Source organism: Protopterus annectens, chromosome 3.part1 (genome assembly GCF_019279795.1).
Source record: "Protopterus annectens isolate FY-2018-M chromosome 3.part1, PAN1.0, whole genome shotgun sequence".
Taxonomy (NCBI): Eukaryota; Metazoa; Chordata; order Ceratodontiformes; family Protopteridae; genus Protopterus; species Protopterus annectens.
Genome location: NC_056732.1, coordinates 1,877,145,363 through 1,877,160,362, shown reverse-complemented (window position 1 = coordinate 1,877,160,362; position 15,000 = coordinate 1,877,145,363). Strand labels below are relative to the sequence as shown.

The following is a 15,000-nucleotide window of genomic DNA, read 5'->3' as shown; positions in this document are numbered from 1 at the left end:
TTTCAGGAGCATCAAATCGCTTGTTTGACTTTAATTTTATATCTCCAGAGGAATAATAGGGTCTAGCTCTAGTTGCCCTTAGTTTACTCACTTGATTATATGTGTTATTTATTTCATGTTCATTATAACCCCTGGATATGAGCCCTGCCTTGAGTCTGCTTAGTTCCATGCTGAGAGAGGCATTATCACAGCATAGTCTAGATGTTCGCATGGCCTGTCCCTTTACGATGTTACCAAATACCATGGGATTATGCATGCTGTCTCTATGTAAATAAGCAGCTCTATAACAGGCTTTCCTATAGACTCTGGTTTTAAAAGCATTTCTCTCTTGATAAATTGTAACATCTAGATAATTAATGATGTCACTGGAGTATGCAATAGTAAACTTAAGGAACATATTCGTGGTATTCACATAATCAAAAAATGACATAAGTGTTTCTGATGTACCCTTCCAAACAAAGAAAAGGTTGTCCACAAATCGCCTATAAAAAAACACTCTGGGCTCTGTTAGTATAATGCATCTCTCCCATGCTACCATCACTAAATTAGCGTAGGTGTTGGCGCAACTGGTGCCCATTGCTACTCCCTTTCTTTGTTTGTAACATTGATTATTAAATAGAAACACATTATTGTCAAATACCGACTCAAGTAGCAAAGTAATAAAATCTATTTTTCTTGCTTGCATTGAGTTCTCTTCCAACAAAAGTTCCTTAACCATATTTATCCCTTCATCATTAGGTATACATGTGAAGAGTGACTCTACATCCATTGTTACTAATATCAGTTCTTCAAGATTACTCAGGTCCATAGTAAAAATATATAGGTCTTTCAGAAAGTGTTCAGTATCCCTCAACACATAAGAGTATTTTTGGAGTAGATTTTTTAACTCATAATCAAGATAAATTGAAATGGGCTCAGTGAGCCATCCAGCACCTGACACTATAGGCCTGAACATTGGGAGCACAGGATTTTTATGAATTTTTGGCAATCCATGTAAGTTTGGTACAACTGGATGTTCGACAGAGAAAAAACTAAATAGTTCATCTGTTAGTAATCCCAGAGTCTTTTACTCATTCAACATATTATAGATGTTACTATGAATATCATGTACCACAGTTATGGGTACAGCCTCATACGCTTCACTTTTTAACACATCTAGCATGGTTGTGATGTAATATTCCATATCCATCACAACGATAGGACCTCCTTTATCGGCAGGTTGTATCGCTATGCTACCATCTGCTTTAAGATTATCCAATGCTAATAATTCACTGCCAGTTAAATTCCTCTCATTATTTACATTAAGTGATTCCAATTGATTGTAAAGAGTGTTTTCTACTGCCCTAAGAAACACTTCAAGATTTGGTGGTAAATGTGGCACATATAAATTTTTACGCTTAAAAGAGCAATTATTGGGTGGTAAACTTTGATTATACATTAATTTCAAAGCTACATTGTGTGTAAACATTCTGATAGCTAAAACAGTGTCACTAACATCCAAGTTGCAAGTTGGTATAAAATTTATACCTTTATTCAAAAGTCTGATTTCGTCATCAGTTATTGTGTGATTAGAGATGTTCCACACTAGGTTACCTGATTCCACATTTTCTTGAGTGTGTGTGATTGTTGGAAATTTGGAGATTCCTTCCATTTCTGGCCCCTCTGGCCATCATAATCTAATGACCTCTATCTTCCCGTTCTTATGGGTAGGGGAACGGCCGGAAAATTTTGTTGCTGAGCTTTATCAGTATAAATTTTATGCCTAACATCAGTGCTTTGAATAAAGGTATAAATTTTATACCAACTTGCAACTTGGACATACAGTTTCCCTTATTGTTATGGGACATACAGTTTCCCCTTATTATTATGGGACATACAGTTTCTGCTTATTATTATGGGACATAGTGTTTCCACTTATTATTATGGGACATACAGTTTCCATTAATATTACGGGACATACAGTTTCCCTTATTATTATGGAACATACAATTTCCACTTATTATTATGTGACCTACAGATTTCCCTTAGTTTCCCTTTTATTATGGGACATACAATTTCCACTTATTATGGGACCTACAGTTTTCCCTTATTATTATGGAACATGCAGTTTCCCTTTATTATTATGGGACATACAGTTTCCCTTTATTATTATGGGGCATACAGTTTCCCTTTATTATTATGGGGCATACAGTTTCCTTTATTATTATGGGACATACTGTTTCCCCTTATTATTATGGGACATACAGTTTCCCATTATTATTATGGGACATACAGTTTCCCCTTATTATTATGGGACGTACAGTTTTCTTTTATTATTATGGAACATACAGTTTCCCCTTATTATTATGGGACATACAGTTTCCCTTTATTATTATGAGACATACAGTTTCCCTTTATTATTATGAGACATACAGTTTCCCTTTATTATTATGGGACATACAGTTTCCCTTTATTATTATGGGACATACAGTTTTCCCTTATTATTATGGGACATACAGTTTCCCTTATTATTATGGGACATACAGTTTCCCTTATTATTATGGAACATAGTGTTTTCACTTATTATTATGGGACATACAGTTTCCCTTATTATTATGGGACATACAGTTTTCTTTTATTATTATGGGACATAGTATTTCTGCTTAGTATTATGGGACATACAGTTTCCCTTATTATTATGGGACATACAGTTTTCTGTTATTATTATGGGACATACAGTTTCCCCTTATTATTATGAGACATACAGTTTCCCCTTATTATTATGCGACATACAATTTCCCCTTATTATTCTGGGACGTACAGTTTTCTTTTATTATTATGGGACATAGTGTTTCCGCTTATTATTATGGGACATACAGTTTCCCTTTATTATTATGGGACATACAGTTTTCCTTATTATTATGGAACATACAGTTTCCCTTATTATTATGGGACATACAATTTCTGCTTATTATTATGGGACCTACAGTTTTCCCTTATTATTATGGAACATACAGTTTCCCTTTATTATTATGGGACATACAGTTTCCCTTATTATTATGGGACATACAATTTCCGCTTATTATTATGGGACCTACAGTTTTCCCTTATTATTATGAGACATACAGTTTCCCTTATTATTATGGGACATACAGTTTCCCTTATTATTATGGGACATACAGTTTTCTGTTATTATTATGGGACATACAGTTTCCCCTTATTATTATGAGACATACAGTTTCCCCTTATTATTATGCGACATACAGTTTCCCCTTATTATTCTGGGACGTACAGTTTTCTTTTATTATTATGGGACATAGTGTTTCCGCTTATTATTATGGGACATACAGTTTCCCTTATTATTATGGGACATACAGTTTCCCTTATTATTATGGGACATACAATTTCCGCTTATTATTATGGGACCTACAGTTTTCCCTTATTATTATGGGACCTACAGTTTTCCCTTATTATTATGAGACATACAGTTTCCCTTTATTATTATGGGACATACAGTTTCCACTTATTATTACTCAACATACAGTTTCCCTTATTATTATTATTATGGGACATACAGTTTCCCTTATTATTATGGGACATACAGTTTCCCTTTATTATTATGGGACATACAGTTTCCACTTATTATTACTCAACATACAGTTTCCCTTATTATTATTATTATGGGACATACAGTTTCCCTTATTATTATGGGACATACAGTTTCCCTTTATTATTATGGGACATACAGTTTCCACTTATTATTACTCAACATACAGTTTCCCTTATTATTATTATTATGGGACATACAGTTTCCCTTATTATTATGGGACATACAGTTTCTCTTTATTATTATGGGGCATACAGTTTCCACTTATAGGTTCATAGGTTCATACTAGGCTATCTGCCCGAGGGCATTTACAAGCCTAGCCCATAGTTTTGTGGCTTACGCCACCCCTTTAGTATGGGGAACTATACCCATTATTTTGCTGTGCCTCTGTTGAGCAGTGACACTGAGGTAATCCCTGGGGTATATCTGCGATCTCCCATCCATTGGTCAAGATTTCTCTTGAACAAGGCCAGCGAGGTGCTCTGCCTCACATATACGGGATTTTATTCCACAGCATAGGAGTCTTTGGGTGATGAATCTATCCCTCCAGCACGTCCTATTAATAGCTGTGTCGAGGTTTAAGTCTCCCGCCCTTGTGGCTCTGATGGATCTAGATTTTTTGAGGTGAAGCATATTCATCAAATCTGGGTTTGACATGGCCTTGTATGTTAGGCAAAGGTCACCTCTGAGCAATGATGGCGACTGAATAGAGCTGGAGTTCTTTCAGTCGGGCAGCATAGGACAGATGTTTGAGACCCTTTATCCTTTTGGTGAGGAACTTTTGTGGCCTCTCCAGCTGCTGCAAGTGTGTGGCCTCTCCAGCTGCTGCAATTACTAAACATACAGTTTCCCTTATTATTATTATGGGACCTACAGTTTTCCCTTATTATTATGGAACATACAGTTTCCCATTATTATTATGGGACATACAGTTTCCCTTATTATTATGGGACATACAATTTCCGCTTATTATTATGGGACCTACAGTTTTCCCTTATTATTATGAGACATACAGTTCCCTTATTATTATGGGACATACAGTTTCCCTTTATTATTATGGGACATACAGTTTCCCTTATTATTATGGAACATACAGTTTCCCTTTATTATTATGGGACATACAGTTTCCCTTATTATTATGGGACATACAATTTCCGCTTATTATTATGGGACCTACAGTTTTCCCTTATTATTATGAGACATACAGTTTCCCTTATTATTATGGGACATACAGTTTCCCTTTATTATTATGGGACATACAGTTTCCACTTATTATTACTCAACATACAGTTTCCCTTATTATTATTATTATGGGACATACAGTTTCCCTTATTATTATGAGACATACAGTTTCCCTTATTATTATGGGACATACAGTTTCCCTTTATTATTATGGGACATACAGTTTCCCTTATTATTATGGGACATATAGTTTTCCCTTTATTATTATGGGACATACAGTTTCCACTTATTATTACTCAACATACAGTTTCCCTTATTATTATTATTATGGGACATAAAGTTTCCCTTTATTATTAGGGAACACACAGTTTCCCTTATTATTATTATTATGGGACATAGAGTTTCCCTTTATTATTAGGGAACATACAGTTTCCCTTATTATTATTATTATGGGACATACAGTTTCCCTTATTATTATGGGACATATAGTTTTCCCTTTATTATTATGGGACATACAGTTTCCACTTATTATTACTCAACATACAGTTTCCCTTATTATTATTATTATGGGACATAAAGTTTCCCTTTATTATTAGGGAACATACAGTTTCCCTTATTATTATTATTATTATTATGGGACATAGAGTTTCCCTTTATTATTAGGGAACATACAGTTTCCCTTATTATTATTATTATGGGACATAGAGTTTCCCTTTATTATTAGGGAACATACAGTTTCCCTTATTATTATTATTAGGGAACATACAGTTTCCCTTTATTATTAGGGAACATACAGTTTCCCTTATTATTATTATTATGGGACATAGAGTTTCCCTTTATTATTAGGGAACATACAGTTTCCCTTATTATTATTATTATGGGACATAGAGTTTCCCTTTATTATTAGGGAACATACAGTTTCCCTTATTATTATTATTATGGGACATAGAGTTTCCCTTTATTATTAGGGAACATACAGTTTCCCTTATTATTATTATTATTATTATGGGACATAGAGTTTCCCTTTATTATTAGGGAACATACAGTTTCCCTTATTATTATTATTATTATGGGACATAGAGTTTCCCTTTATTATTAGGGAACATACAGTTTCCCTTATTATTATTATTAGGGAACATACAGTTTCCCTTTATTATTAGGGAACATACAGTTTCCCTTATTATTATTATTATGGGACATAGAGTTTCCCTTTATTATTAGGGAACATACAGTTTCCCTTATTATTATTATTATGGGACATAGAGTTTCCCTTTATTATTAGGGAACATACAGTTTCCCTTATTATTATTATTAGGGAACATACAGTTTCCCTTATTATTATTATTATGGGACATAGAGTTTCCCTTTATTATTAGGGAACATGTAGTTTCCCTTATTATTATTATTATTATTATGGGACATACAGTTTCCCTTATTATTATTATTATGGGACATAGAGTTTCCCTTTATTATTAGGGAACATACAGTTTCCCTTATTATTATTATTATTATTATGGGACATAGAGTTTCCCTTTATTATTAGGGAACATACAGTTTCCCTTATTATTATTATTATTATGGGACATAGAGTTTCCCTTTATTATTATGGGACATACAGTTTCCCTTTATTATTATTATTATGGGACATAGAGTTTCCCTTTATTATTAGGGAACATACAGTTTCCCTTATTATTATTATTATGGGACATAGAGTTTCCCTTTATTATTAGGGAACATACAGTTTCCCTTATTATTATTATTATGGGACATAGAGTTTCCCTTTATTATTAGGGAACATACAGTTTCCCTTTATTATTATGGGACCTACAGTTTTCCCTTATTATTATGGGACATAGAGTTTCCCTTATTATTATTATTATGGGACATAGAGTTTCCCTTTATTATTATGGGACATACAGTTTCCCTTTATTATTAGGGAACATACAGTTTCCCTTTATTATTATGGGACATACAGTTTCCACTTATTATTACTCAACATACAGTTTCCCTTATTATTATTATTATGGGACATAGAGTTTCCCTTTATTATTAGGGAACATACAGTTTCCCTTATTATTATTATTATGGGACATAGAGTTTCCCTTTATTATTAGGGAACATACAGTTTTCCCTTATTATTATGAGACATACAGTTTCCCTTATTATTATGGGAAAAACAGTTTCCCTTTATTATTATGGGACATACAGTTTCCACTTATTATTACTCAACATACAGTTTCCCTTATCATTATTATTATTATGGGACATACAGTTTCCCTTAGTATTATTATTATTATGGGACATACAGTTTCCCTTATTATTATTATTATAGGACATAGAGTTTCCCTTTATTATTAGGGAACATACAGTTTCCCTTATTATTATTATTATAGGACATAGAGTTTCCCTTTATTATTAGGGAACATACAGTTTCCCTTATTATTATTATTTGGGAACATACAGTTTCCCTTTATTATTAGGGAACATACAGTTTCCCTTATTATTATTATTATAGGACATAGAGTTTCCCTTTATTATTATGGGACATGCAGTTTCCCTTTATTAGTACTGAACACAGACTTTCCCTTTTGTTTTGGGTTTTTGTGCCTCAGTAGTTACACTGTCATCTTGCAGAGTTCAAAGCAAAGCTCTGTGGACAAACATAATTCTGACCAGATACTGTTTTGTTGTGTTATCAGCATTGAAAGTAAATTTATTTGCTACAATCATATGATGAATGTACAACAAACTACTTGTCTGACAAGACTGTGTTTAGCTTTGCAGATACAATCTTATTACTCTGGCAGTTTCAGATATTTTGCCATAAAGGTGACAACACATGCATTAAGACAGACCATCCTGCAAGTAGGACACTTGTAACTGTTCACAGTCAAGTCAAACGAACATAAGCAGTAAAACACAATGCATTTATCTTCTTTTGTTCAACACACACTGTCATAGCATGGGATTATAGTACATTTATGGAAAACTACTATTAAAAAATCCAGATTAATGAACATCCCTTTAGTTTTACAAAGGTAGCTTTCAACTCAGGAGCACCTTAATGGTTTCAGGCCCGCAGAATTCTTCACAAATGTGGGAATTACATTTTTTTTTATTCTGCAGTTCAACAAAAATTTTAATTTTACCATAAGTACCTTAATGGACTACTGTAGTGAAACATTTCTTACTTGCAAAGTGCTTGCCTGTATTTCATACACGTGTGTTAAACAGTTAATGCAGTGTAATACAAAAAAGGTTTATTTATAAAGATAACAAGATGGGATTTAATGTTTCAAGCTTTCTAGTTTTGACATGCTTCTTATCATTTTATAGGTTAAGAGATTTATAGGTAAATACTGTGTTATGTTACTTTTCAAACTATTACAAGCCTCGTTAGTAACTTGAGGTTAGAATCAAAACCTATACTTTTTACGTGTGAGGTTAGGACTTTAACCATTAGGCCAACCCTCCCCTCCAACACACAGGATCCTTTGCTCATCCTTTTTTGTGCACTGTAACTGTCAAACACAGTTCTTGAGGACAAACCTTGTCCCCCTGCTCAGTGTCAATGGTCTGAGTAGCAGTTTGCGAATAGTTTTTGCACAATGTCATACAATAAATCATAACCGCTTTCTACTTCCTCTCATATTCCTCAACGACTGTAGCACGCAGTATGCTTATGGAAAGATGCACACATGGATTTATGGCATGTCACAGATGATTTTAGTCATCTAAAAACAGTTCTTCAGAAGCACGATTAACATTTCTAAATAAAGAAAAGCATTTCTTCAGGGACCCATTTTATCCTTATCCTCAATGTGTGGGCCCTTGCTTCAACATACAATTGATAAACTGCAACGAAAGCGGCTCATTATTTATGAGTTGTAATGTTAATGAGATAATGCGTTGATGAGCCCTAATATTTCCAAATATAAACACACACAGACACACATACAAATACATGAACATACACTATACAACAATGCTGCTTTCCTTCACTGTTTACTTCAGTAAAAGAATCACTTTTATGATATGAAAACACGGCATCCCGGAAGTCACTCTGGTGTAGAAGTGCCATTTTTAAAGATGCCTTAGTATATTTTTCTCTGGTCATCCATGACTCACAGCAGACCCACCATTCAGTTCGAACATGAGGAATGAAATTTAACATAACCTCTCAGTTTCCTTATCAGTACATCAGTGTGAAACTGCATATGTTAATACCTGGCTTTCACTACAGCTGCATGGTGTAAATTATTGAAACATGATGGACCCATTGCACACAACTGACAAAAAATACCATCTATGTTGGAAAACCACAGAAAACAAGAATGGATATGCAATCTACAGAAGTTCAGAATGTGCTGGGATCTGTCTTCTACCACAAAGAATGGCTGCAAAACAACTAAGCAGAAATCAGAAGTAATTTAACAATGAAAGTTATCTAGTTCAGCCAGTATTACATGTGCTACTGTTCACAGGTACTGTGTCTCCAAGCATGGACAGTGATGTAGGCTTTCTTTGCAGGCCATGTCCTGGAATGCTGGCCTGGGAGGAATGAGAAACTTGGCCTACTGAACAAGTCTGGGAGTGGGGCTTGAGGAAAAGATGGCTGTCTCATGACAGCATCTCTGCTGCTAGTATCCAAAGCTGGACACCAGGGAAATAACCAAAGATGCTAACCCTACTGGTATACAAGGCTACCAGCAGGCATCAGTCATTGTTGCTATGACCACAGTTCACCTGCTGAGATCACTGCATATCCTAGAGCAGTGATGCAGGGACATGGAAGGACCCACAGTGTAAAAATAAATGCAACTAATTGCCACATGATGTAAATCTGTCCTAACAATTCCAAAATCTCAAACTTATGAGAGAAGAAGTCAGAGCCTAACTCATAGAAATTTGGGACAAAGAGGTCTGAGTATTGTCCCACATTCCCTGCATTGTCAGTAATGGAGTAAAGAATAAAAACTGGGATTCATCAACAAATAAAATCAGATCTGAAAAATGTTATGGTAACCTGAGGTATTAGAGTTCACTGTATTGGTGTTCACATCATGATTCACATCTGTTTGTCAAACTTACCACCACGGGTGTTCACATCATGATTCACATCTGTTTGTCAAACTTACCACCTCGGGTGTTCACATCATGATTCACATCTGTTTGTGAAACTTACCACCTCAGGTGATCACATCATGATTCACATCTGTTTGTGAAACTTACCACCTCGGGTGTTCAAATCACAATTCAGATCTCTTTGTGAAACTTACCACCTCGGGTGTTCACATCACGATTCACATCTCTTTGTGAAACTTACCACCTCGGGTATTCACATCACGATTCACATCTGTTTGTCAAACTTACCACCTCGGGTGTTCACATCATGATTCACATCTGTTTGTCAAACTTACCACCTCGGGTGTTCACATCACGATTCACATCTGTTTGTCAAACTTACCACCTCGGGTGTTCACATCATGATTCACATCTGTTTGTCAAACTTACCACCTCGTTTTGAAGAATGAGAAGATCGGGAAGAAGTCGACCACTGTTTAGTCAGGCTCCTTCCTGCTAATGCTTCGTTTCGATTAGTTCCATTTTCTGCATCTGTAGAAGACATTCCTTTTACTTCTGAACCATTTTCATTTGCCAGTTCCTTAGCTCCATTCTGTTCTGTTTCATCATTTAAGCTAAACTGAGCCATTTTTTGTGCAAGCATTAATTGTGCCTCCCGTTCCAATTGTCGTATATCTTCAATTGTAAGGCCATACCATTCGTCCTGCCAACACCATGCCTGACGGTGAGCTCTGACCATTACTTTCCTTAATCCTGCAATAAAATTGTAACAATTAGTGTGGAAGTTAAGCCATTCTTCATAATATACAGAGACAAGTGTAAACACATATTTGAATAGTAACATATGCTGAATTGCCTAGTCCTCTGTTTCTCAAGTAACTACCTCATTAGACAATTTTAGGTATTATGAGAGCTTTTAAAACTTCCATCTTTAAATTCAGTTTTATTTAACTTAATTCTAAATAAGCTATAAACAGTAATTAATCTATTTTAAGCTTTTTTTAATCCTATAGAAAAACGTATGAGTGACCTCTCTTGAGGCATTAGTAGGGGCAGCCTGGAGAGTTTGCTCAGTCATTTAGTTATAAACAAGATAAAAGAAAAAAAAAATCAAATTTATACCAGAAAAGCACCCTTTGCTGCTGATTAAAACAAGCTACCAATCCTAATCTATAGCTAATACTGCCTCTTTACTGCAACATATGTCTGTTTCTTTTCTACTGCTAATTTTTCAACCCTTGAATGCAGCTACTTCTGTCTATTTAATCCAGCCATTCAATCTCTCCTTTGGCTTTATTCCCAGCCTCATTCATTGCTGTCTGTCCTTCCCATCATCCATGTATTTTCCTTCTCCTCCTGCTACTTTTCACAAGCCTTGTCATCCGCTGTTATCTGTGCTGCCTGTTAGTCCGTCTCAGTGTACAACCCTCTAGTTTACCCACTTCAGTCCTCCTGCATATTCTCCTTTTCAGGTTTAGAGCACTGACACACTGCAGTGTAGATGTTGAGAAAACAGCAGGCTGGTAACAGTGGTTAGAGAATATGAAAGCTGACTGGACAATGATGTTTACCCTTATACTAGCTATGACTGTTACACACTGGAACCTGAAACTGGAAGTTTTCCATTCAGCCAACACAAGCATGTTCATTGCTATGTTGTTTGTGGTTTTGGAACTCGTATATGTTAAGCTTCTGCAGTCAAGAATTTGTGAAGGTCTCAGCACTTATTTATTGCAGCTGATTTATTTGGCTTAAATGTGAAAGGTTCATGATCATCCTATAATATCGGCACATTTACATATGTTGTTTAAGTGTTACAAATTTGCCTCTGTAATGGACCTTGTTTTTAACAGCTGTTCTACATATGTGCATTGTATTGCACACTTTACTCAGCTATACTACCTGTAAGACATTTTTATTTCTTATATTTTACTAGGAAATAAAAGATTCAACTCACTGCATCTTGGAGCCCTAGTTACCCAGGCTGTTGAGTTTACTGCACTCTTTGCACATGCACAAAATGATCGACTCCCGCTAAAGCATTAGTTGTGGCTTATTTTGCTCCCCTCAGCCCTCCTCCCCCATATCACAGAGGGTTACCAATTGAGTCTCCAATCATAGCCACATTATTATTTGTTCAAGACTTGGCATCCATATCGAGAAACATAACGGGTCATGATTGGTGAGACCCAGTCATAACTCTTTGTAGGGCATGGAGTCTTATCTACTCCATGTACTATCAGTTAAAAGGAAAAATAAAATGCAATGTGCTTTATCAGCTTTCAAAGCCAGTGAAGCACTTAGTGAGTGCTGCTGCATAGACAAGTAAGAAAAAAATCAGGGACAGTTTCTAAATACCATCTTAACTTAAACAAGTTAATTACAGAGTGACATCTGTAAACTTACATATACATAGGAGGAAAGATATCAAGGGACTCCTGAGAGTGATGGAACGTTCCTTCCCATACACCCGACTGTAACAGTTCTTAGGGGGGGTGTCACATTTGCTACACACCTTTGAAAGTGCTGTTTCTGTCAATTCTCTTGCTATAGTAGTGTGTAACACGTTTATCTGTTTTCCAAGTTTTGAGTATAATCGTGGTGATCCATGCACCACATTAAACTTATACACCCTACTCCAAACCCACGTTAACCACCGTTTCCATCATGCATTAACGGAATATACCCACTAATTACGTTATCTAAAAAGAAAGCAAATTAGCTAATAGTAACACTTCTCCATACACACAACTAAACCTGATACATTTCAGCCTCAGATATAACTATTGACAAATCTGTCTACTTACTAACGATTATACTTCTCAGTTATATTGCTCTTCCATTTTGTTTTCATTCTGCTCTTTCAGCATTTTGCCTACTTTTCCTATCCACTACCTTGTACTTTTCACCGTTTCTCTAAAAGTCATTCTTCTCCTGCCATGAATGTATCACCCAGGTGCTTCCCTTTCTCAATGCATACTGCACGAATTTAAGTTAGCAAACCGCTTAACACTTCCCACCATATCCCTCTCCATATTTTCTCACTAGAATTTCATCATCGTAGCGTAATTCACTATTACAACTATCACCTATTCCTATGTAATTTTCTCTGTTTCACATTCTGTTTCACATACTGCACCTCACTCCTACACTTTTCACTCATACATCTAGCATTCCCATTTATTACTTTCCTACTATTTTTACATGTGTAATTTACATTAATTCATTTTTCTTGTATTCCCACTCACTATTTTGCCTAATTTTTCTTGTTTATTATTTACATTTCCTCTCCATCCATCCATCCTCCCATCCACAACCCCTTTTCCATTTTTGCACACAGGGTTGGGGTCACTTCAACAATGACAAACCTCTACAGCCAACATGTACATCTTCGGCTGGTCAGCCCTGCCGTGGTAGATCTTTCATACCACACACACACACACACACACACACACACACACACACACACACACACACACACACACACACACACACACACACACACACACACACACACACACAGACACACACACACACACACACACACACACACACACACACACACACACACACACACACACACACACACACACACACACACACACACACGCACCCCTGTGTCCAGTTTAGTGTGTCCAGTCTACTTACTGCATGTCTTTGGAATGTAGGATCAAACCAGAGCACCTGGCAGAAACCCATGCAATTACAAGGATAACATGCAGACTCCACACAGAAGGCACCCCAACTGAGAATTGAACCAGGGAACCTCTTGCTGTGACATGACAACACTGCCCCCTGTGCCACTGTTAATATTCTTCATATCTTCGCAATGAGCCTCGATCATTCTTAAACTCTTTAATACATGTCCTCTTGTCTTCTACCACCTGCTATCATACTGACTTACCTGAATGTATCTTCTCACCCTTTATTCTGACCACCTACTGCTTACCCTTCGGCCACCTCCATAACTACTTAACTCCTGTCATATCCATTTCTTCATTGGCAGTTAATATATTAAAAAAATGCAGTCTAAAATAAAATTACCATCTACTACACCCCTCCTATAACACAATATACACCTTTGTGGTGACATTTGTCCAAACCCTGGACCACCTCAGCACTCTACTCACCCTATCTTCTCTTCTCAAGTCCCCACAGTGGCCCAGTTTTTACTTACAAAAGCAAAAACCTAAACCAATGTAATAGGAATTTTCATACTATTTGTAATAAAATCATTCAACTTTATGCTTGGATAGCCCAAGTACCCTGGATATTCATAATATTACTGAGACCTGCTTAAAACAAAATATAAAACATACACCACCATGAGGGTTGATTGCAAAAATGCTCTCTGAGCTCAGGTCATAGCTGAAAAGGGTCAACAGACCAGTCCATTTACCCACTGAACAAACTGTAAATACATAAAATAAAAAGTATATATAAGAAAGCAGTCAAACAGGAATAACATAATACAGCTGCACTTTTCTCTTATTTACATATGGTTTAAATTTTCAATAACACAAATCTGATATTGCTTATCTCAAATATAAAGTACATAAAACCTTTTGTATATGTATTATCCCCCCCCCCCACAATAATATACCCACATTAGAAGAGATCCTAGCCTGGTTCTCCAATACCACAGCAGTTATTCTGAGCAACCATAACATACATTAGAGTACCATTTCTGCAGAATTTCCAACTTTCACAATAAATCTCTAAGGCTTCTCATAACATATTAACTCACCAACTAGGAACAATACAAAAAAAAGCCTCCACACTAGACTGGATTATGGTCAGTGACCCTTTGAAATTCTGCACACATGGCACCTTATCTGACTCTTTCAGTGACCTTCTCCCTATGTGTACCAAAAGACTGTTTAGCTCCCCACCTAAGCAACACCAATATAAACAATCTCATAATCTAACCATCTTAAATACTGAATTATTTACCTCTACCTTACAAACTTGCAACTGGAATATTCTGGAAAGTCTGTAACCAGATAACATAGTTCTACAGTTTAATAACATATTCCTTAATAAACTCAACAAAATGGCCCCACAGAGAAGAAAAAAAAAGAGACAAAAGCAATCCAGACCGTTGGATAACCCATACAACCAAACAACTTACACAAAACATAGACAAG

General features: G+C 35.8%; 1 protein-coding gene across 8 annotated transcripts in view; it reads right to left on the bottom strand.

Annotated features, from left to right (window-relative positions):
• The window catches only part of PITPNM2 (phosphatidylinositol transfer protein membrane associated 2), a 3,395,372-nt gene that overhangs the window by 616,146 nt on the left and 2,764,226 nt on the right, over window positions 1-15,000 (bottom strand). For all 8 annotated transcript variants that reach the window (XM_044067911.1, XM_044067913.1, XM_044067916.1 and 5 more), the window contains one exon: window positions 10,283-10,606. In XM_044067911.1, coding sequence (XP_043923846.1) covers window positions 10,283-10,606 — 324 coding nt within the window. The remainder of the gene's footprint in view (window positions 1-10,282; window positions 10,607-15,000) is intronic.